Here is a 25,807-nt window from a genome sequence, read left to right as displayed (position 1 = left end):
ACTATTGCAACGGTGAACTGTATGATTTGATCAGGTTACAATACTTTGGGAGTAGAAAAACCAGAGTTATTTTTATTTTTATTTTGTCTAGTGTTTGGGAATTGGTGCGTGGGCTGCGAAAATCCTCAGCCCAGCTGCACATAAGTGGGCCGCCTGCCAGGAGGTTAGGGATATGTGTACGGTACAGTGGTCTCTTCGAGGAGGAGAGACACAATCTTCTCCTACGTGACCAGAGGTCAGAGGAGCAACGCGTCGGAAACTCGGACGCTTACTGAAAAGTTGTATTCCCCTCGGTTCTCCGTTCCCTCTCCCCAGCGACGCCGATAACAAGCCTTTGCGCGCGCCGCCCTAACCCCTCTTGCCCTGGTCGCGGAACCCTGCCATCTCCATGCGACGGAGCTTCTACGAGTTGGAGGATTAGAGCGCGATTCCTCTTTCCGGTAAGAAAGCCCTATTCCTTCCTGGATCTGTTGTATGCTCTGTTCTCGTTCTCTTCGTTCATACTTACAACATCAAGATCTCCTAGCGCCCTCGCCTGTGTTTTGATTTTAACTTTGATCAATCAGATCTGTCTCGTTCAATATCGATCTGAACCCATCAATCGATAGAACTATCCAAGCTCCTCTAATCTGATAAATCACTTTAGCTACCCTCAATTAGGCAACACTCCTAGGCATAACACTGTTTATAATTCGCAAAAACAGAAGCAAAAACAAAGAGTTGGTATTAAACACACCCGTAAGCTCTTGCCTTTTCGTTTCAGGAAAATTGGTTAGTTACCCAAAAGTTCATCGACCTTAGATCATCTACCCAATGTTTGATTGTTCTTTGATAAAATACCCACTAGGGGCTTGAAAGCAAATAAAAACTAGAATTCAGTTCCCCCAAGTAAGATACCAACCGTGGCGTCCACCCTTGAGCAATGCAGTCGCAGCTGTCCCCAATGTGATGCACTCCTGCCCTGGGCCGTCCACCAGTTTTTTCCTCCCTGAACTTATTTTCATCTTCTCTTTTTGGTGTTGCCTTACCGCTGAAAATTCACGCATGTTAGCTCAGGGTACTGGTGAGTGCTGTGGTTCAGAAAATTTAATCTACGTGGTAACCAATTTTGCATTCATCAAAGTATATATTACTAAGAAATGAAAAGGATATACATGGGCTAATGTAAAGAGCGATTCAACTTTGGAAGGGACAAAAAGAATGATCAACTCTAGACGGCGATTAAAATGGACTAGGGGCAAAGTAGTATTTTCTTGAGGAATTAAAGGTTTTAGTTTGTCTAGTTTACAGAAACCCCCTTTATGTAATCTTTTTAATGAGTATTTTACCAATCAACTTTGGGTGGATATTCCAAGGCCAGTGAACTTTTGGGTAAATAATGAATTCTCTCGTCGTTTCAAACGAAAACCAAGGTTAATTAGACTAAGACCTGTGCTCATTTCATTGCAGACAATCTCGGGAAATTGCCCTGACCCAGTGGAAGCAGCAGATGCTGGGGGTGAAAGAGATGGTGCGTAGCAGCAAGAGGAAAACCAGTACCACGCCGCCCTGTGGGATGACCCTATGCAACAAGAGGAAGAAGGCTGCTGTACCCGTGTCACTCCCAGAGGAGATGCTGATGCAGGTGCTGCTGCGGCTTCCCATCAAAGCCATCCTCCGCTCCAGAGCGGTCTGCTGCTCCTGGGCTGCACTGCTATCTTCCGATGAGTTCCGCAGCCTCCACATGGAAATCACTAAGACGGTGCCATCAGAACTAAAGGTACTGCTTGTATCACCGACAGAAAGATTTGACTCCACTGGCGTGTACTCGTGCTCGCCGCTCGGCCCCATAAGAAACGACCAACTTCTGTTCACTCTTGACCATGCCCACCGTGACTCCGTGAAAGTTCTGACGCCCATACCGTGCCGTGGCCTCACACTTCTGTTTGATGATGTCACGCCGGCTTACTACCTCTGCAATGCAGCCACACGGGCAGTCACACGCCTACCACCTTTCGGTGAAGCGTTCGATTCGTTCTCTGCTGGACTGGGATTTGATGTCCGGAGACAGCAGCACAAGGTGGTGAGGTTGACCAATGAGATGGGGACGGTCAAGTGTGAAGTGTACACGCCTGGAAGTGATTGCTGGAGGCCGGCTGCCAGAGGAGTACCCTTCAGGTTGTGCCGTGTTGCAACAAGTGCTCTGTGTAATGCAGAGGACAACACAGTATCACCCGTGTTTGCAAACGGATGCCTGCACTGGTTGGTTGCTCCTTACAATCTAAATGCAAAGCCAAGAACTGCTATCTTATCCTTTTCTGTTGCAGAGGAGACCTTCACGTCTGTACGAGCACCAACCTTCGGACCAACAGTGCGTACATTACCCTTCCCCTTCATAGCATCAGGAGGGTTAACAGATCAGTGGTTCCCCTGGCACTGGGCTGGCCGGGCATCAGAAGAACACCTAACAGTGGTGGATAACCAACTCTGTATGGTCCGTGACCTTCGCACTAACCCTTATGGTAGCACTCTGGAGATATGGAAACTGCTAGATTATAGTGCTGGCGATTGGTCACTGAATCATTGTATCAATTTGTCTGGGCATGCGGGAAGAGATCTACGTGAGCCACAGATCGTGTCAGTTGTTGGCAATTGCAGGCCAGGGAAGAAGATAATCATCGCTTCTAGCACGCACAAGGTCCACGACACCTTTAAAAAACAGGTTCACACCTATGACCCTAGTTCTGGAGCGCTCAAAACCATTCTTTCAGTCACCGAGACACACACATCTCTTAACGAGACGCCCCCTGGTCTAAGATTCGGTTTAATTGAAGAGAGCCTTACCCCAGTGCATAAAACAGATGAAGAGATAGCCTTGTCACGTACCCTCGCTAAGGTGACTAAAGAAATTCTACTCCGTCTCCCAGCTAAATCAGCCGTACAGTCCAAAGCTGTCTGCAAGCAGTGGCTCAGACTGATTGAGAGTGAAAACTTCATTGAGACATACTCTAAACATAAGAACATGGATAAAAGGCCAAAGGTCATGCTTATTGGAGAAGGTTCTGGACACATGGGCTTCAGTTTTGCTCCCTTAAATAGATGGATCAGAGAAGCTCATAATCACAGTGCATTACTTTGTAGAAAGGTGATTTGCTCCAAGCCTTGCCATGGGCTCAACCTGATAAGCACGGAGACAGATAACTATTTGTACAACGCATGTACTGGTTTCTACAGGGTCTACCATAGCAAGAAGCCAAAGATGCACCTGCCCTCCAGAGCCTGCAGAGTACATAAAGCAGAACAGCATGCTTTCACAGTTGGGAACAAGAACGCTGGCTTGACATTCGACCCTTTGAGTCGTGAGCATGTTATTGTGGAAATTTCTTATAATCTGAAGGACTACAAATCTCGCCAATACGACTTGGAATGCACATTACGGTGGTGTAATTCTGGGGGTCATGCACGAGGAAACTCTGTACCAGTACTGCCTCTGCCTGTGAATGAAATGCCACCTGCCTATGTTGAAGGGCTGCTGTACTGGATGAGTGAACCAAGACTGGGACGGAGCCGCAAACGGGCCATTGTCTCGTTTGACATTGCTAGGAACAAGTTTGATGTCATCCCTTGCCCTCCATGCATTGCAATGTGGAATAGCACAAGTTCTTATCATGCACATGTGGTTGAGCTTGAGGGAGTTTTATGTGCTATTTTAGCAGACCCAGTGGCAAACAGTTTAGATGTATGGAAGCTAGAGCATGACCAATGGGGCAGACCATATTCCATCTGCTTGAAAGCATCGCCTGACTATTCCCTTGGGACAAATGTGGTGGTGCCATTAGCTGTTGATCCCTATGACAGCAGGATCCTTCTGAACAGCGGGACGAAAGTAGGTCTATATGATCCAGTGGAGCAAACAGTTGAAAGTCTGTATTCACTTGATCAGGTACATGGTGCCGCAAGTACGGCACAGCTTAGAGTTTGTCAAGGATCTGACATTAACAAGTGCAGACATTCTGGGCCCTGTAATCCATCTTTATCAGGGAGTAATTTGACATGCTCCAAAGACCAATCGTCAGGGGAGAAATATAGACTGGACACTGAATTTTTGCCTCTTGTCCCTATGCTATATGAGGAGAGCTTAGCATGGTATCCCCGTGTAGCCGAAGCAAGAAAGTTGCGGTGACACCTTGTCAAATGCTAGCAATTCCATTCTGATTTAGGTTGATTATCTTGGACATATTTTTAAGTAGTAGTATGAATGATACCTCTGTCTATAAATAGTCGTCTGAAATTTGTCTAAATCTAGATGTAGATGCTATTTGCTGGCTTGCATTGTCTGCATAATATAACTGTGTTATGTGTTACTCGTATGGCCAAAGCAAGTACTTATGTTTATGTTATCTGTATGAATATAAGGTTGTAAATATCATATTGATATTCCTTGGTGACATATTATATTTATTGTTATTTTGCTTCTGTAAGGGGGCGCCAGATCAGTAACCCTCGCACTTCTGCACATCCTTTTACTGGAGTGAAGAAAAAATGTTAGTACTAGTGTGCAAGAGCCTTTTACTGGAATGAAGGGCCGGCGCCCAGCCGTGCACCCCAAACGACGCCCTCAATACAGTTTCATATATATTTTAAATTTAAACATCAAATAAACTGTGATAATTTTAGCCAGGTGTGTTACCCCCAACCATCATATTGGACACGAGAAGGCATCCACTTGTACAGTATATCATGCATGACAAATAATTTATTACAACTTAAACAAATGTTGGAAATAATTCAATAAATTTAACATAGCACACAAATAATTCAGATTTATCGAACCACACAAATTTAAAAGTTTAAGTCACAATGGCAAACAAATAAAATAACTAGTCGCCGCCTTTGAGAGTCCACAAATGCTCCACTAGATCATCTTGCAGTTTGTGATGAGTGTTGGAGTCTCGAACTTCTTAACGTCCAGCGAGAAAAGCAGCAAAGGCCGAACACCTCGCGTGCAGGGTGGGAGCGCGGTGGAGACAAAGGTAGCGGCGGTGGCGGGAGCTGGTGAACGGCGACGGTGGGAAGGGCCGGCGAGGTGGCGGTGGTTTGCGTCGGAGCGTACGCAGCGGCGGAGTAGGTGCTACCGGCAGCAATGGTCCGTCGCGGCGAGGGGTGTTTGTGGCGGCGACAGTGGTCGCGGGCGAGAAGGAGGAAAATGTTTGGGTGTTTTTGGTTCTGGTCGCCGATAGGGCTCGCCCGCGGCGTTTTCTCGCCCGCCGGCGTGCCCGCTAGCTCCCCTGTAGATTGGGTTCGGCCTGGAGACGCCGGGTGAAGAGTTGGGCCGCGCGCGCTGGAGGAAAAACAAATTTGGAGGCTGCGGCTGGGTACCTGTTTCCGCGTTGGCGCCCCAAATCGGCTATTGGGGGTCTTTGGGGAGGGCGAGTGGACATGCTCTAAGGGCATGAACTGGCATGGTTGCACCGCCGTCTATGTATCTATATTTGGCAGTCGTGGATAGGCGGGCTTTGCACTGCCACAAGTGTCGAGGCCCTGGAACCGCCAGACACCGCTCGTGTTCTGAATGTTGCACCGCCACACGCCACCGCCTTCTCGCCTATCGCGACAGACACCTGCATTAGCCGGACGATACACACCGAGTGCTCTCATGCGATCAGGAAGCCATGACATATGGTCCTTTGTGACCCATGCCATACCAACTATCATTGCTATCATGGGAAAAATGCGAGCGCAACTAGGGTTCACTGGCTAGAGTCAAGGTGTGTGCTACCAGCTTGCGCGTCAACCTAGTGAAGACCTCCATGAACAACGCCTCTGTGGAATGCGACGTTGTCTGATCGCCAATCTTGGTTTTCATATGTATACTAGACCATAAGGGATGGAGGTGAATATGGGTTCCTCAACAATGCCACCAAGGAGAAAACGATGCACGAGAGCACTGGCTTCATCGGCGGTGACAAAGGTCGAGCAGGGTTTGGTCCTGAACACCACAAGCATTATTCACGCACCGCCGATAGCCCAAAATAGAGGCCACCACATGTGGCACATCACGACCACTCAAGTCATACCATCAATTTGTGAAGAGTTACTACTATTTTTAGTTGACTGCTGCTTCTTTTTTAGTTAGTTGAGATGTTTTGACCTTCCACTGTATCCTAATTGTTTTGAACAGAAACAATCAATGCTTATCATCTTGCATCTGCCTTTGTGTAGCTTACTTTTTTTTTCTTCGAAATGGGGGCTGACCCCGGCCTCTGCATCAATCGATGCACGCAGCCCTTTTTTATTACCCAGATAACATAATTCTTAGTTTTACAATTGACGAATCACAAAGCGTGTACACAAAAACTAGCCAATGAAAAATAAGAGAATAAAAACTAGCCAATGAAAAATAAGAGAGACTCGCTTATATATCTGAAAGTCGTTTAACAGGACGCCAGCCATTCTGGTTGTATATAGCCCGTGCCACCACATCCAGCCGGCGGCATCCAGCATGCATAGGCTCGCGTTGCGTTTCCGGCAGTAAAAGAGACCATTCGTGGATCCAGTGAGACCATACGGGTAACCTGTAAATTTTTTGAGTTCGTACTCTTGTTAAAGACAATATCATTGCGACAGTTCCATATAGCCCACATGAGCGTGCAAAACCCAATTCTAATTCTGAACTTGGACACTTTGTCAACTCCGTTTAACCAATTTCCAAACATATTTGTAACATTTGTTAGAGGAACAATATTGAAAGTGAACTGAATAACTCTCCAAATAACTGTATAACCCAATATTTGTGTAGCTTACTTAATTAGCATGTTTCCCAACCAGTCAGCAGGGAAACATATAGATTTGTCGTCACGATCTGATACATGGTACATATTTTTTCAATGATGAGCGAAATCGACAACAGCTGATTTCTCGTTGAGAAAAAAACCAGGTTGTAACGTCCCTTGTGATTAGATATACTCCGTATTTGAATATGCCAGTCTGCGGTTGCTAACAGATGTTTGTTCTATTGTTAATAACCAGTTTTACCAATCAAGCTTGGTTGTCATTGACCTTTTTTCTTTTCTTTCGAAACTAATTGACGTATAGCACGGTGCGTCAGAACGCAGTTCAAAACGTAGAAACAACAAATCACAGAACATAAACATGTTCCACAACGTGCGGAAAAGCCCACATGTACGGGAAAGCCCACATGTACGGATGCCGATTTTTCTTCATCTAGCCGGAGTGATGTGTTTCGAAAGACTCCAACAGCGAATGTAACAATGCATCTTTTACCTGGAGTTCACATGATCGGGTGGTATTCGGTCACACGCACACATGCTTTTATTTCGACCGTTTGGTTCCGGAGGGAGCGGTACAAAGCTCTGTTATGTGTTGATATCAAGAGACTTTTGGTTCATGGTGAAGTCAGAAACAAAGTATTTCATGAAGGCGGGATTGGGGGATTAACTAAAAAAAGTTCAAGTCTCCACAATGTTGAGGAACCTGCTTGGTGTTCCAGGATTCTCAGCAGTGTTATGAAAGTGAGGGGCGACAGCACAGATGAAGTTTAGAGTCCTACCTTTCAGGGTGAAAACCCAAGGTCTGGTCTTAACTGGTTGTGCCTGAAAATGACCTTGTTGCAGGCATTTTTTTGAGAGCGGGGACTATCTTCAGGATGAAAACCTAAGATCTTTGATCGGGCGACGACGGCGCTTGTGCAATGTTCCCTTCTTGGATGCGTCGCTTTTGGAAAGTCTGTATTTCAGGTGTTGTCTAGGGGGTGGATGTATTACTGTTGCTAGGCCTGGAATACTATAGCGAGACTTTTTTTCTTAGTTTTCTTTTATCTTTTTTGGCTGTGTGCATCCGTACTGCCATTAGGGTGTTGCGTTGTTGGAGCCGCTGGGTGTAATTGGTATCTTTTGATATTAATATATTCCCTTTATCAAAAATGTACTCGTTGTTGTATTTTCAAGTGTCCTAGCTAGCGTCCTTACAATTTTGAGGGCATCTCCAGCGGCGTGATGCAAACGGTCGATGAGCGACCATTTTCGTCCGTCGTGACCGGAAATACGTCTGGCACCACCTCCAGCAGGGCGACGCAAAGTGACTGGCCGTCCGCAGAGACGCAAACCTGGCCCAAATATGCGCCAGGTTTGCGTCTCCGCGGACGCTCGGCGGTCGCGGAAACTGTCCGCGTTGGGTGCATCCGGGCCCGGTCCGCAGTGAGTAGGTAAGCAAAAGATTTTTTCATTACTATTGATTGGCCAAAAGGACCATCTTTACAGAGATGGTTAGTCGAGTTAACCTAAAACTACAACGGCCGTACCTACTCGCCGTCGCACGGCCTACACCGGCCTCGGTTACTCACAGTCGCGCGGCCTACTACTGGCCCCCGGAAGGGCTGGCGCCGTCGTCGAAGCGGGAGCGCTTCGCGCACGCGCGCCACGCACGCCGGTGAACGGCATCTCGTCCTGCCGCCTGCGCCGTTCGAGGGCCTCGGCCAGGGAGCTGTCCCACAGGGCCTCCGCCTGGGCCAACGCCACCTGGGTAGCCGCCGCCTCCGTCGTCGCCTGGGCCTCCTCCTCCTCCGCCGCCGCCTGGACCGCCGCCGCGTCCTCGTTCGCCTGGGCCGCCGCCTGGATCGCCACCACGTCGGCGATGAAGCGGGCCCTGTCCCTAGCCGCCTCCGCCACCGCTTCGTCCCTGGCGGCGATGGCGGCCTCCAGCTCCCGGTTCTCCTTCTCGACCCGCGCGGGAGAAGGGCCCCTACGCTGGAGCGATTCCAGGTCGGAGCACATTAACCCCCAAGCCATGGCCATCGCATAGCTGTGGGCTTCCTCCTCCGCCACCCAAGCCTGACGCGCGCTGGGCGTCCCCAGCCAGGGACTCGAAAGACGCGAGCAGAACCCGTTGGTCGCCGGCGCACTCGAAGCGACTAGGCACGGGGGGGGTGTTCGTCGTCCGCCGGAGGGGCCGCGATGGCCGCCCGCGCCTCCGCGAGCTCGGCCCTGGCGTCGGCGAGCTCGGCCTTCTCCTCCTCCTCCTCGTCCTTCCATTTCTCCTTGCTGTTCGGCGGAAAGGAACCATCGCTGCTAGGCGTTGCAACTTCATCCCACCAATTGCGCCATCCCGACGGCTTCCCCTCGTTGTCGGTGTCTGATGGCAGCTGAGAGAGGTCGCTCATTGTGAGAGAGGAGAGGAGAGATGAATGGCGCCGGCCGGTTGTAGATCTGAAAGCGAATAGGTAGAGGAGAGGAGAGATGCAGGTAACTGAATAGATGGGAGCATCTCCAGTCGCGTCCCCTAAAGTGGCCCCCAAACGGCCGGATTTATCGCTTGGGGGACGTGTTCCCTTCGTGCCGCGCTTGGGGGACGTTGCTGCCCAGTCGCGTCCTTCAAACGCGCCACCAAAACTTTAAAATACTATATTTTTATTTTAATAGACAGAAGAAATTTGCAGGTATGGTGTAGCCGTACTAATATTCAAAGCGGTGCAACATAAACAAATTACATACAAAAACTTCGAAAAAACATAAACAAATTACATATAAAAACTTTGAATTTTTTAACTACTTCTGCTTTGATGGCCCCGCCTCGTCGTCCTCATGGTGGCGCTTCCTGCTCGTCACCTCTTCCGAAGAGGAGGTGTCGTTCAACGCGTTGAAGGAACTTGTGTCCTCCTCGTTGTCGATGGTGCTCGCCGGCTCCGCCTTCACCTTCGCTTTCGCCACCGCCTCCGCTCGGGCCGCCGCCTCCTCAGCCTCTTCCTCCTCCTCCTCCCCCTCCTCCTCCTCCTCCTCCTCCTCCTCCTCCTCCTCCTCCTCGGCCTTCCATTTCTGACAAGTCTCAAATCCCTTTGAGAGCCGCTTTGGGGGACGCAGTTGGAATGGTCTAAATCTGATAAAGCTTGCTTTGGTTTCCAAAGATTACGGACTGGCTCCAATTGATTAAGGATATGAAGTTTAGGCTACGGTTAAATTGTGTCGATGCTAGAGTTGTGTATGCTCCTGGATCATGTAAAAAGCCAGCTCTTGACTTAGCGGCTAGGGATGTTCGGGAAGTTCACATGAACCATGCCATTTGGACAACTGACCTCCCGATTTCTGTAACCTGTCTGGTGACCGTTTGGGTATTCCAATACGAGTGTTTCATGTCGAAAAAAGAAACGGGAGTATAGTTCATTGTTTGCTTCACAAAAAAGGACGCTATCTTGAAAAACAAAAGGACGCCTGCGACAGAATACTATTTTTCGTTAGTTTCCATAATTTTGTGACATGATAGCTGGTTCAAGGAATAATATATATCAGTAGTTACCTGTCGCTGGTTGGCGTCTGCGCACTCTGTATAATCGGTTTCGGTATGTGCATTTACCGTGCTTGCCGCACGGTGTACGTCCAACACCCGAGCGTCACCTTTTATCCTGGAGATGCTCCACCTAAATTAGCGATGTGGTACTAAAAAATCGGCCCAACACATAAACACGGGATCGGCCGAGTGCGCGCGCGCGCTTGTTTCCGTTGCCGATTTCCTTCCCCGTTAGCTCGTCATCCGTCCGATCGTCGTTCCGTCGCGCGCCATGCTCTCTTTGTCCTGCTGGATCCGCCTCGAGCCGGAGATCCTCTCCTGTTGATTGATCTTATTCGTGTGTTCGGACAGATGGTTTTCTCCGGCCGCCACAGTGGCCCTGGTTGATGCCTAACTCGTGCGGGTTGGGTGGAGGGCGTGCGGTGCGGATGGTCGCTGGTTGCCGCGAGCGCCGAGCGGTGTCGCTCCGACGAGGGCAGCAACGGCCGCGCGCGACGACGGATCGCGCCGGCCGGAGCGCCTGGCTGGCTTCAGCCGCGTCTGCGCGACACTTCTGTCGCCCCGCATCAGCGCACTTCATCTTCGCTTCTTGCCGGCAGGATGCTGATGCCGCGTGTTGAAGCTGGTCGACCAACGATTCCGCCGCCACCGCCCGAGTTTGTGCCTGGAGGTGTGTTTCTCTAGACTGTTTATGCAGTATGCACTTGATGACGCGATGTTCCCGGCCATGAAAGTTGACTTGAAATATGAACTGACATGCCATTTCCTATGATGCAATTGCCTGGGCTACCCTTGCATCGAGTTGGATATGGAGCTCTTTTATACCACTATCACCGTGGGGTTGGGACGCCGTGGCTAGATGGCAAGAAACTCAAAGAAATCAGGTGGAAATTTACTGAGAAGATCGATACAACATAGCGAGCTAGCGTGCAACTTCAGAATTTTGTTTTTGTATCATTCGCATAGGGATGCTTCCCTAGGTGCAGGTTCTATTTGCGAAGGGCAATATTGGGGTGGAAACCCTAGCGCTGCCTCGAGCACATCCGGGCGGATCCCCGGCGTTGCTGCCGCCGGCAAGGACCACGGTGACGGCAGGCCACGGTGCAGAAGGCACCCGGGATCGACATGTCGCGGTGGCTTCTTCATTGGGGAGGCTAGGGCGGCCACTTTGGAGATAGCCGAGGGCAGCGGCCTAGCGCCCCTGGTCAGGCAGCGGCCGGCTACAACTTCTCCACCTCATCATCTTTGCGAGGGCAACGGCCATCGGCCGTGGGTCTAGGCGGGAGCCTAGATCCGTCATCCATGGCCTTTGGTGGCACTGCGGTTGGGAGGCGCTAGTGCGGAGCTGATCTGCACGACTCGGTGGCGATCTAGCCAGCAGTGAGTTCGTCGGGAGGCGTGGCAACCAGTGAAAACTGAGCTCCGATAGCGTTCAGGGTAGACGATGGCGGCATCTTCACGCCTTTACCTTGTTGAAAGCAATGACTTTGCATCCATCGCCTCTCCATAGCTCGGGCTGCTCCGAGGGAAACTCTAAACCTGGATCCCCTGAATCGAATGATGGTGGCGCTTTCGGTGTCGTTGTTCCTACCAAGGCATCATTTTTTGGAGCAAGTGTTGGATGGGAAAGGGAAGAGGTGGATTGGTGTTGCATCTTTCTCGTTGACGATGAATGGTCCCTACGGCATGGTGCGCCGAGGTCTCAGTGACAAACACGACATAATGGACTCTCGCAGGGCGGGGCGATGTCTGGCGTTGTGGTAGCATCGACGATAAGGACGATGAAGATTATGCGGAAATCTCTATCCTGAAGATTGCTCGGCGGTTTGATGGAGGTAACGGCTTCTGTAGCATGTTACATGAGGTGCTCGCTAAAAGTTTGCTACACTAGATGAGCGTTCCTTCTTTTGAAAGAAATACAGTAGGGAAGCCTCTACAGTGATTTTAAAAAAAAAATAATAAGAACCCAAATCTGCGTCCCTAGGAACTTGAACCTGGGTAGTTGGGTTGTACATTCAATTTACGAACCAAGTGAGCTCTCATGTTTCTTCTAGATCGTGTCTCGGGCTATGCGATATTTCTGGTTTCTAGTTGATGTGTGGGGAGAGGGAGGGTGCATTGTTTAGGGTATAAAGTCATTTTACCATTATCTTCACTCATTGCCAGGTTATAGGTGTTACGGGTGGCTTCGGTTTCTTAATATAATTTTCTTTAGACCTTTGTTAAATAAATTAATAAAAAAAGTGTATGCATCGATCGTTATAGAGCCTGAGACATAGCCTCCTTTCCAAAAGAATATATAAATACGGATTAAATATAGGTATGCATTGTCATTTGAAGTAGGAGTAACAAAAAGCCGTCCTGCAACAGAATACTATTTATCCGTTAGTTCCCATAATTATGTGATCTGGTAGCTGGGGGTTAAGGAAGAATATATCAGTCCATATACCTGCCGCAGGTTGGCGTCCACGCGGTTCTGTAATCAAATTGGGTACGTGCAGTGTACGTCAAGCACCGGAGCGCCACCATTTATGCCGGTGGTGTTCGACTTAAAATAGCGATGTGGTACTAAACAAATCAGCCCAACACGCAGCCATGTTCTCTTCGTACGTCCTGCTCCGCAACGAGGTCCCCGATGACTGCCCATGTTGCCTACGCGCGGCGTGTCAATCAATAGCTGGAATGGGGAGGATCTCCACGTCTGCCGTTGGGTTGGGAGATGAACCCGCTGGAGCATGCGCGGCCGATTCACCTATCCACGCGGACCATTTCAAATAGACCGGGACCTATCGGATCGTTCCGTTGAAGGTATTCGCGCGGACCATTTTAAATAGATCAGGACCCGATGGGTCGCCCCATTGAAAATGCTCTAAGTGTGATACATGGGTCCGTGGTGCAACTCCGACCAGGTTGTACCAGCGCTAGTCATGATAGGATTTGGTTAACCATATTTATCTTTCGGATTCAAATTGTCTTTACCATTTTCTAGAATGGAATAATATATGTCAACCATTATATTATTAATATGGTTTAAATGGTTAGACGTTGTATTTTTGCTAATAGAACCCTAGCATTATAAGAAACATCGAACAGTACAAAGCACCTCAACAAAAACAAAAATTCCAACAAAATTCTCATGGCCTTCGTCTACAACCTCTTGACAGTGTCGACGACGCGTTGCTGCTGCCGCTCCTCCTTGAGTCGGCCTGCCGTTGTTGGTTGCGGACGTGAAGTCGCCAAACGGGTCAAGAAGACCACATTTGTCACGGAGACGAAGAGTAAGGAATGACCACAGATAAAGCTCCATGAAGATCTGGAGATCCCCTAGCAAGAAGAAGTCCTCGAGAACCACACCAATCTCACAAGCTTCTCGGCGGAACCGTCAAGATGTGGTTGAAGCCTGTGAGACTTTATTGGAGAAGACACCACCACCACCTGAACATCGCCCCACCAAACTAAAACCCTAAAACAGGAGAATAGAAGCCCTCCCACCAAAGGCGGCCGAGATCCACCCTGCCTCCATGGCCCGAAGGCCACAGAAGCGAGACAGATCATCGGCGGAACCGACGGGAGGCGAAGAACCCTAGCCATCCCGTGAGCATTTCAAGGCAAAGGGTACCAGACGGACTTGTCTATGTACGTGTACACGGATAGCAATTTGGTTAATCGTCGGTTATTAAGGGTCAAACGACTTTTTAACATTATGCAATGGTGGCAAATATTCGCAAATCCCGGCTTTGCCTACTCTAACGCTAGGTGCAAAAAAATTTGTTATGGCCTTTGCTGAAAAAAAACTAACAATTCATCGGCATATTTAAGGCAGAAATCAACACTCATACATGCATTTGAGTCCAACAAATTCAAATATAAGTCCAACAAGATTTAACATCAACAATCATACATACAGTTCATCCAACATACAACAGAAAGCTCATTCAAGGAATTTTTGTACCTATAAAATACTTTCGTCATATCATTCTTTAAAGTCTCGTGTTATCATGTGAAAGGATGGATTCAAATAACAAATTTCTGCACCTAAGCTCTTTCGCTTCATCTTCCTCCTTGCTTAAAGCCATGTTCGCTTCTTACAAGGGGCTTTCGTGGCTGGACTGGAGCGCGTGCCAAGACCGTTTTTGTTTCCCACCATCAGTGTCGCTATGAGTGTGTGGCCAACTCCTAGCGGCGGGCGGTGGCGGCCAGAGCACAAAATGGTGACCCTGTCATACAAGCGGAGAGGAGGCCGGAGCAGTCCCGCCGTTGCCAATCACAATTTCAATTTTTACAAGGCCTTGCACAATCATCTTAGATACAACACCAACAAAAGACAGAAGAAGCATTGACAACTTCACGTTCTCACACTAAACATGCACCGAAAATCAGACTCAACAGCAGCTCTGTGATTGGCCCACTAATTGGCGCTATATTGAAATGATAAAAACAACAATACACTATGACGGCAGAATGCCCTTTATTATCTGACAATGTGCTCAACAACGCATCTTGGACGTTTGATTACAAAGCACTAGCATGACAAGATATCATACACAAGGGGGTCAGGTTGAGATGCAGCTCGTTTCTGTGTGTAATTCGGACATCTTTCAAGGAAGACCTCCATGAAAACACCGTGGTCCCAATATATTTGCAGAATCCGTTCTCTAGACAAGACCACACCAAGTCCTGCAAACTGCAATATAGAGTTGCTGCTAGTGACAGATTCGGGGCGCACTGTGTGACACAACGTAGAACGTACTTATTCAAGTTGTAGTAATCACGAAAAGTAATTTCCCCAAAATTACAGTCTTTATGGTTCACCCTCTTTGAGAGTGGTTTAATTTGCATGTTTACTGAATGAGACGACACAACAATTCAACCCTGATTCAGATAATAAAAACTGGTGAAATACCTAATTACATAGCCATCTCTGCTTGTAAAGCTGCCAGCTCAATCATCTTCTGTTTTACTAGCAGAGGGCCGACTCGACTGCTGAGCAGCAGGTACACGCACTGGAGCAGTACTAGGAGCCGTTGTGGTAGGTGCTAGTAGCTCTGCCTCCAACTCCTCTCCCTCCAAATCCGCAAGTTCAGCTTCCAGTTCATCCTAGCGACTACAGTAAATGGTTAGTGTTTGCTTTCGTGAATGCGTGCACATTTGAGAGAGATAGAAAGACAGAAACAGAGAGGAGGTGTGCTTCGGTGCGCACCCTCTCCAAACTCGCGACTTATCGCCGAAGGGGTACGGTGGTCCCGATTTTGTTTTTTTTGTGCTGCCCGCCGAAACCCATATCCAAGCCCAGTGCAAGACTCGTATGGGTATACAGGGCCTGGGCGTATCTATACGGACGACCCCACGTGGGTGGGTCCCACGTGCTAAGCTAATCACCGTGATTAGCTCCCATTGCATGCATCGTTTTCATCGGCACGTACTGGAAATCTGATCGAGCTGTTCCACGCCGTCGCTAGGTTGAACGCAAGCGGTTGTTGCCGGCCCGGCCGTCGGCGGTTGTTGCCGGCACGTCCGTCGCCGCCGGTGGTTGTTTCGCACGTCGACGCCGCCGACCGCGCGCGAAGCCCCCCGCGGATCGACGACCTTGGAAAGGCGCGCCACCGGCTCGGCATCTTCCCCGCTAGGGTTTAAAATTACGGGTACCATGACTTCATCTTGTAGCATAGTAAGAGGAAGCAATTCTGCCGGTTTTTCAATTCTAATTATGGTCCAATACTACGAATATGGAGAACTCTATATCCGGTATGATTGAGGAACAAAACGAGTACGTCGGCTATAATTCCGATGACTCGAAATGGAGGATAATTTGCAAGCACGAAGCCGGCCGGAGCGAAGATGAGTTTGATGTGAGCCACTATTTTTCATTTCGATTACCAGCAGTCCAAGCATCATCAAATTATATATGGTTCCTCATGTCATAATTTATGCAGATTGCGTACGATGAATTTGATAATGTTGACAACCATAGCGAACACACGGACGATCAAAATGATGAGAACCATGGTGAACACACGGACAGTCTAAATACTAGTGAGGTATGTGTAGTGACTCATACAAGTGACATAAAATGATGCATGAAATGATGGCAACCGTAAAATTTACGGTTACTAAATTTCGAAATGCATTAATAAATTTCAGGAACAATTTGACACGCAGCTTGAGTACGACTATTACGGTGAATCCGACTTGGACACGGGCCACACCGATGATGTGGAAGGTGCATCGGTTCCCGAGGATTCTGTTGACATGAGCCAGGTTGTTATCTCTTTTTATCGAGTCTTATATAGCTGGAACACATAAATTTATAGTTTTAATTAATGCCTACGTTTTCTACTTGCAGGCGACGCCGAGCGCTAGTCAGCTCGAGAAACCACACAAAGGTAGCAATGGCAATGAATATCCCGATAGTGATCGGGATTTATACCGGATGATAAAAGAGATGACTTTTATTTCGAAGCAAGAAGATATTCTTTCTACAACAGATATGCTAAAGATTATGGGTTCAAGCATCCGGCTTGACCAGGTTAAGCGGTTTGATGATGGAGTAATTCGGTTAAGGCGTTTTGTGTGTTCCAGTACAGGCGTACGTCCCAAAAACCAACCGACCACGGAAGGCCGTGTATATAGGCACATGACACTGAGTCTCGGCCGCGGCCGCAAGGCACGTTTGGTGGTCAAGTTTGATGGAAGAACTGGTTTCGGGTTGTTGAAGATTTTCGTGACAAACATAACCATGACCTAGCTGAACCATGTCGTACTCCGTTTCTTCGGTCCCATAGGACGATCAACGACGCGCTGAGATCTCGAGATATTATCAATGGGATCCATGGGAATCGTGAAGCACCTCATTATGAGAAAATTCATTGCAGGCTCCGGTTCATTTGCCGGTGTTGGATTCACAAGAAAGGATTTGTACAACATGTGCTCTAGGGAGAGGAGGAGGCTGCTTTTCGACGGTGACGCTACCACAGCCCATCCGCATTATGTCAAAGAGGAAAAAGAGGGACCCTGAATTTTTCTTTGAATATGACGTTGATGAAAAAGGCCGTCCGAAGCACATGTTCCGGTGTGATTCCCAGTCACGTAGGGATTACCAGGACTACGGAGATGTGCTGGTGTTTGATAGCACATACAAGATGAATAAATATAAGATGCCATTTGTTCCTTTTGTGGGCTTGAACAACCACCGTAGGACAACGGTTTTTGGGTGTGCCATCCTTTCAAGTGAGAATGAACAAACATATGTTTGGCTTCTAAAGACTTTCCTCAAAGCGATGTGTCAACGTAAGCCAAAGGCAAGTAATCACGGATGCAGATGCCGCGATGATCGCCGCAATCGGCGAAGTATTTTCTCGGTGTGCCGCATCGCATCCGCAGCCTTCCACATTGAAAAAAATATGGAGATGCATCTACCTAACAAGTCACCGAACGAGTTCAGGACTCTTTTGTATTACACCACCTCGTAGCAAGTATTTGAGGAGCGATGGCATGCATTTTACAGTAAAATGGCAATCCCCAAAAACCAGTAACATGGATGAAGAGGATGTACACCAAGAGGAAACTTTGGGCTGCAAGCGTATCTCTCTCAAGGATTCTCGGCCGGGTATGAAAAGTAACCAGCTGGAGTGAAAGTTTAAACTCTTGTCCGCACTCTGCACCTAGATGGGGAAATGACAATTGTTGATATGATTATGCACTACGACAACGCAATTGTCCGTCTCCGTGAGAACGAAGCCCACGACGACCGCACGGCTTCACGTGACTACACCAGTGGCAATTACTAATTTCGTAGAACTAGAGGTTGCTGCCGCAAAAATCTTCACTCCTCGCTGTGTTCTATATTATTCAAGGTGAGCTTTCAAAGATTGGTGGCATAGAGATCTTAGAAAAAATGCAGGCAGGAGACTCAAACATCTTCATTGTGGCATGGAGGAATCATGTAAGGACCAGGTTCTACGTGGAATATAGACCCAAGGAGGCAGAAATTATAAGGTGCAGCTGTCAAAGGATGATTAGAAAGGGGATCCCTTGCAAGCACATACTGCATGTGCTGCATTTCTTGAAATTTACTGAAATTCCACAATGTTGTGCTCTACGACGATTCACAAAAAATGCCAGGTTAGGGTTGCCATCTAAACGCACCAGCGACATGTTTGGGTGGGGTTGGTCTGGGGCAGAGGAGCGGATGAAATACAGCAGGATGAATATTAAGGTATCACAGGCTATGCATATTGCATTAAACAATTCAGAGGAATATGATCTGCTGAACAGTACCATTGATGGCATAATTTCTAGAAGAGAGGGGTATGCTAAAGGTAAAGCATATGGTCCCCTCGAGGTCGGTGCATGAAAATGAAGATGCTAGTGGACCATGCGATATTGTTGTTGGTGATCCTTTGAAAGTGTCCACTAAGGGTGCACCTAGGCAAGAAGCGCAGAAATCTCCAATGACTAAAAATGGAAGACCACTAGGACACAAGGAACGCAGGGTGCAGTGTGCGGGGCATGCCAAGGAGAAGGGCATAACGTAAGAAACCCAATATGCATATTTCATCCGAAGTAAGTTTTTCTGCCATTTTGTTTCATATACTTTAAAAGATTCATATGAGTTGTTGTGTAATTTTATGTCTGTGAACATGTGCAGGAATGTGCTGCAGCAGGAAGGGTAGTTCTTTCATAGTTATCTAAAGGGCAGTAAATTTCCTTAATTATGAATGGGACGACTATAGCTTTGTATTTGATGGAGTTGTTAATGTTTGCAACGTATCGATGTTTTTATTTTGTACCGATGTTCTTAATTCTCTCGGTGTTCTTTTGTAAAAATGGCAAAAGACATTATATATTGTGAAGTAGGCATTTCCTTATAATCATCATAGCATGCATGTACAAAGATAAAAATAATTGCATACTTTCGATAATGGGAAATAAATCAATGTTACAAAATTTTGTAGATAATCTTAACCGAATAAATATTGTTTACAACCGAAGACAATTAAAAATTCAATATCACATGTGTCCGGAAACCTTCTGCGGGAGCAAACCGAACAGTCACACTATCAAATTTATATGTTCTTGGTCTTTGCTAGCAATCTCACTTTGTTTTTCACCTTCTCAAGAATGTTGTGTGGTGATAAAACAATGTTTGCAACTGTACTTTCTCTCGATTCATCGACCGTGGCCTGCCAAAACATTATAAGGTGTTATACACATGGGTTGTTAACATTGTTAAAATTAACCGAGTGCATGGAACATAGTATAGCCAACCCGAGAAACCGGGCAAGTCATCCGATCTCCGTCCCAGTTGCTCCATACATTGCAATACCCATAATCCGCATGAATTGCCGGTATATAATGTGACAAAATTTAAATGTGTCCGCATATACAAAACCGACTTTCTTTATGTGTAATGCAATATAGGTACTTACTCATCGGTTTGCTTAGGGATGTCATATCTTTTAATAGGCCATTCTTCGACATCCGGATATTCTCGTGTCACAAGTATTGTTTGCTTGTTGTATGTCCCGTGAAATTTGCCCAATCTACGAAACAACAAATATATTACCGTACGTACATGAGAAAGTACACAAAGACATGTGTGTAGAGAGTGTAATACCAAGTCTTCCACAACTGATTTTGACACCCCTAAACCAAACAAGAGGATCAAGGACCTGGAATTCCTTCTTCTTTGTATGCATGACAACGAGCTTACGTAATGAGTTTTCCGTATGTTCAAGGCGAAAAATGTCTACAAGAGAAGGAAAAAACTTTGTCAATTATCATATTATTTTATTCTAATTTCGCATGAAACATTGAAAGAAAGTGTCAGTTACCTTCTCACGCTTGAAATATTCATCCATAACCCTACCTAAGGCTCCCGGTCTTGTAACTACCTCATCTATATTTCTAATAGTGTATTTTTTTCCCGTATTGTTTTTCTCGCTTGTTCAAGGAGATAGTTTGTCCTCCACGCAGGACATAACATTCGATCGTACCCAACACGGAGAGACAAATACCCAATAGCAGCATCAATAATCTGATAGCAACAACAATATTTTCAAATTCAAATAGTTTAATTACGAGTATAACGCAAACTTTTGGTTTTGAAGACTTACACTATCGATAGCCATTCGTGCGCAAGAACGACGTTAAGATTTTCTCGAAGACAAGCCGGCGCCATATTCATTCTTGTACACTCCTTTAGATGCTTCTTTTGGTAGCTTGGATATTGTTTTAACATATAAAGTGGCAGCTTTCTATTTCCCGCTCGTGTTGGTACCGCCGAAGATACCCCAACTTCATGTTCTCGCAAACAACCCTGATGCACATAATAGTAATAACATATGTGTTACAAGTTGCAGCATCATTTATTTGCCAACAAAGAAATAACGAATAAATGGTGTTACCTTTCTTTACACGGCTTTGACGTTTTGCTCTAGGTTTCGCGACCACATATGGTGATCCATATTTTTGATTCGTCGTCCGTTTCCTTTTCCCTCCAACTTGTACCGCCGCTGCGTTTCTCCTTCTACCATTACTATTTGCACACTTTGCCGTATTGCCCTTCTTCCTACTAGCCTCTCGTCCCATTGTTTCAACACTATGAGTACTCATAACTTCATGTTCACCGTCATGTAGGTCATCATCCTTCTGTCCAAAGCATTCACCTTGGTGGTAGATCTTGCGAAAATGTCATCCGGTATACGTATATCCGAGGATGATGCCGGTTTTGTGGTATCATTTAAGATAAAAGGATTATCTTGTGTACCCTCCGTGTTACCGAGGTTTCCCGGTGTGACGTACACATTATCTCCTGCCTCCGGCACCCCATTATGCTTAGGAGGTGTGACAAACTTACCGTAAGTCTTTGTTACATTGCTAATTAAAGCATCTAACTCGTCGAACTGTTCTTGTACATGAATTCTTTCTTAGATGAATCATCGATGTGAATAGAAGTGTCTTCTTCCTCATCTCCTCCTTTATCTCGACTCTGATCCTTCAACCGGTTTGTACATGACACCATTCTTATTTAGCATTTTTAGAACTTCCCGCAAAACAAGTAGTACCATAATTATTCATTACCGATAATGTAAAACTTTCGTGTTCGTAAAATGTATGGCTCCTCACCTCTCGCACATCTCTTTGGTACAAGTGCTAATTGTGTGTCAATGTGATCCGTCAGCTCCTTCTTCAAACTTTCCAATAGTATGTCCTTGTTACTACGCCTCTCGTCTCGAACGTGTCGAACGTGACTGTTCACCATTCTCGCGATGTGTTCCGCTTTGTTTGCGCACCGGCATTGGCTTGAGGTGTAAGATCATTAATAATCTGCATGTCAAATTAGAAAACAAATGGCATAAATTAATATAACAACACAACATCGACTATGATATAATGTAGCTAGAAGTAGTGATAAAAAAACAAAACCTTCACTTTTCCTCTCCCACGACCATTTGCATAGTCGTACTGCGACCTCCTTTCTGCTTCCGCTTCACTCCAGCTTTTTCATTAGTGGCCTAATAGACTTGTGTGGAATATACGTAGGATCATCCACGACTACCACCTTTTCCCAAGATAGTAGCTACAAACAACACATTTTAAATGAAATAAGTTTCAAATTGTCACATACATCAAATATAGTGCTAATCATGTTTGCATACCCGAGTGAGACAAAGATTTCCAACCGGCCATCCCCTACCTTTTGCTGCTGATCTTGTGTAAGCAGACAAATTATCGAGGAGGTAGCGCAATGTGAAGTGATTCCAGCTTAATTTGAAATATTCTAGGAACATCCTCCACTAAACAATAGTGATCTCTATCGATCGTTTTTGGGCCGTATGGCGCCGTAACCGTGCCAATTAGCACAAGCACTCGCTTTCCGCACAAAGTCATCATCGGAAGCTTTCTCTCTCGTATGTCAGCAATCAAGTCGGAAATAACTAGATTTCCACTAGACTTGCTGAGATAACTAGGCGGTATTTTCCTTCTACTTGTTAGACATTCTTGATCAATTATATCAAAAGCGGAAAAACCCTCATTACGTAGACCATAAATGCATTCTATGTCTACAGAGGTTGCGCTTATCGCTCCCGCCTTGTCTTGTACGACGAATGTCTCAGCTTTTAGTATCATATAGCTCTATCATAAATCTAATCATATTTGTGCGCGTGGCGAAGGCTGGCAGCTTGCAACATCGTCCGCAAACTAGTAGAGCTAAACCTCGCACGTTGAGGTCCCGAGAAAGTGGCTACGAGATTCGTCCACAATGTGTGGTCACAATAGACCGGGCCATCTAATTCATCCATTCTCGCAAATAACATATACAAACAACAATTATTGCCGACATAGAAAATCTCCTAATAACCATCTACAGCGTAAATGTCAACCTAAAACTTACACGTCCGGCAAAGAATGAAGGTTTAGATCAAGCGCACTCTAGATCAAGTGGGCGAAAGGATCGATGATAAACGAGATTGCAAACGCGCGCACCTGGAAGGCTGGAACACGGATGTTGCCGTCGTTAGATTGAGCTGTAGGCTCCGCCGACGAAAGGACTCCTATCTTCTCCGGACGGCGATGGAAGGCGACGTTGACTTGAAGAAGAAATCGTGGGTAGTTACACGTTGTGCGTCCGACGTGCCGCTAACTAGGGCATCTGCTGTTAATACTATAATTAGGCAAGCTCTCGATGGATATCTGGGCCAGCCCGTTAGTACCCAGCCCATACACGGAGGCCACTCTATGCATGTTTTTCTCAAAAAAAAAAAACTCTATGCATGTGATAAGACACTGCTTTGCATTCGGCAGACGAATCGATAACTTACTTCTCCCTCTCTCTTTTGGAGCAACAATATATACATGTTCAAAGGTGCTGATCACCTACAAGCATACCATGGTTCCGCATGGCACCACACAACAATGGCTTGTAGCTAGTACGACGGTGCAAAATATTTTTTAATTACGATTTCAATTGTTTGTAACGAAGAATTTTTTAAAAAATATGGTCTTTTTTGCACATTACTAGATCTCGCAATGCACATAATTGACATATCTATAGTGCCACTCTCGAGTGGGGCATCAACAAATTTCACAATGCTACAACCCTCATACAACACTTGTAGAGAAATAAGCTGGATATAATTAATAAGCATTCACGATCGAACTCTTCACACATTGTCATAAAAGTGAGAAACCATTAAAAATGACATAAATGTGCACCATACTAAAAGTGTACCAACGGACATGACATAAACAAAAAAATTTAGATAGCTATAGTAGTCTTCATGAGCGAAGTCCGAACCGGGCTGCTCTCACACACAATCAAGCATAATCTTCGGACCACCTTCTCCTTGCTTACGGAACCGTAACACGTATTTCTGATTTTTCTTCATGCCATTCTCGCCTCACCACATCCATCCAAAGGTGATGTTATCATGGCACCTCCTTTTGGTACTCCTTTCACCGTTGACATGTTCATCACCATCGTAACTTCTGTAACATTGGCACCTGGAGAGTAAAGCTTTATGGTTGCCGGTAGCTGAATATTGGGCAGTAATGTGCTTGAGGGTGAACCTCCTTGAGAAGTACTACACATAAATTTGACAGTCAATTATCGGCATATCTTGGTTAGTAGTAAGAAATGATGGAAATCAAAATTAATTACCATCTTTGCTTTATTCTTCACGACGTGTGATTTCTTGATGGTGCACACGTACAATGGAATTACGAGTAGGGTTTTCGCAACTAGTCGTTCGAGTGCATCAAAATCGTCATAATTCATCTTAACTCGATTTGCATACTCTATGAAAGCTTCAAAATCATACTCTTCCTCTTCTCCAGGACCTACATGTAATATTAAAAAACATAAGGGACATCAATTAATTCTAAATTAAGTTGTTCATAACACCGTGTTCTCATTGAGTGCCATAAACAGACTTACCCCTTATAATAGGCCTTTTCCTCCAATTCGGTAAAGCACGAAGTCAGGCAGGCGTAGCAAGGAATGGCTGATCAATGTCAATGTTCTCATATGTCATATACGTACGATCAAATTAACCACTAGATCTAATTAAGTCGGCCGATATTTTTTTCCCAAGCGAACCAACCAAGGGAAGTAAGATTAGACGACCAGATCTAACTTGGGCAGATCAAAGTAAAGACGATCTACCGCGTCTACATATGTTGTCGTGCAAGAGTTCATAAAAAAATTAGGTGCATGGCACGAGGTGAGCGAACTATACTTACATCCATGGCGATGAGATCCGAGTCAGCTCGTAACCAACGTCTTCGAGGACGCAAGTCGGCGTCCGCCGTAGATCGAGGAGGCGTTGAGGAGGAGGATAGATCGTTTGGGAATTAGATTTGAGGATTAATTAGTACGGCAGTTAAATACCTAAATAAAAGGCTGGGCCAGGATGGGCCTCAATTGCGGCCCACGAGGAGCATAAAGAAGCATACCACAAACGAAAAGATGGATCCCTCGGCCCGTTATCTCATCAAGCATCTCCATCCTCGCCTCCACCTACAGAGTCGCCGCCGCCATGGTGATTTCGGCTATGGACGACATCGACCGCGTCGAACCCATGCACAACTCATCGGATGAGGTATGATTCTAAGTTAACGTCTTCATCTCATGGGATTCTAAATATCTTGAAGAGTCACTCGGTATGTGCAGCTCATAAGTTATGTCGAATTTAATATGTTTTCACGTTTTATTGTAGGAATCAATCTGTGAGTGTGGTATTCGGGATGGCTGTGCCCAGCTTCAACATTGTCTACAAGCAAAAATTGTTCTCCTAGAAGAACTAAATTTTAAAAGAGAGGAGAAAATGAAGATTGATGAAGAATTGAGGATTGTCAAAGAGAAGCTCGGGTGGCTCATGAGACAATTCGGAAGATGGAACAAGCATTGATGACTACCAACAAAAAAATAGAAACACTTCCGGAGGAGAAAGGCCGAATCGAGTTGATGATGGCTGATATCATCGATGAACACAACATTAGTAAAAACGAAACAAAGGCGACAACAAGGTTGAAGATAAATAAGGTCAAAAAATATGCTCTCCAACGGGAATTGTGTCTTCAGTACGCCTTGTGTGCTATAATTATTCTAGTAGCTGTTATAATCGCGATGTCAGGGCTTTTAAAATGCTCGGCCTAGATGTTATGGTTGGGCAACAGTCAATTCCGTAATGTGATCATGTCCGTAAATAAAAATTTCTTTTTCGACAGTTGAAAAGCCGATGAGGAGAAGTACATAGCATAATTACCTCTTACAATAATTAAAATGCAGAAAATATAAGGTCCGCACACAATACTACAAATGCGTATAAAAATGCAGATAAAAATATAGAGGACATGCCTCGTCGTCTACTTGGAACGTTTGTACGACGACTCGCCTCGTCGTCGTCCGGCGCCCCGTTTGCGAGAAGCCTTCTCCGACGAGGAGCCGTCGTCCGACGAGGTGGACTCCGACGCGTCATCTTCCGACGAGGAGTACTCCGAAGAGCCGTTGTACTCCTCCTCCTCG

At 46.2% G+C, this 25,807-nt stretch overlaps 1 protein-coding gene across 1 annotated transcript; it reads left to right on the top strand.

The window, feature by feature from the left end:
• Window positions 1-284: 284 nt before the first annotated feature.
• On the top strand, window positions 285-4,422 carry LOC124683898. The gene is made up of 2 exons (XM_047218324.1): window positions 285-440; window positions 1,450-4,422. Exon 2 carries the CDS (start codon window positions 1,490-1,492, stop codon window positions 4,160-4,162), a length of 2,673 nt encoding a protein of 890 aa, XP_047074280.1. The 5' UTR covers window positions 285-440; window positions 1,450-1,489; the 3' UTR covers window positions 4,163-4,422.
• The last annotated feature ends 21,385 nt before the right edge of the window (window positions 4,423-25,807 follow it).

This window comes from Lolium rigidum, chromosome 1, assembly GCF_022539505.1.
Source record: "Lolium rigidum isolate FL_2022 chromosome 1, APGP_CSIRO_Lrig_0.1, whole genome shotgun sequence".
In the NCBI taxonomy this organism is placed as follows: Eukaryota; Viridiplantae; Streptophyta; class Magnoliopsida; order Poales; family Poaceae; genus Lolium; species Lolium rigidum.
This window is presented reverse-complemented; position numbering and strand designations above follow the sequence as displayed.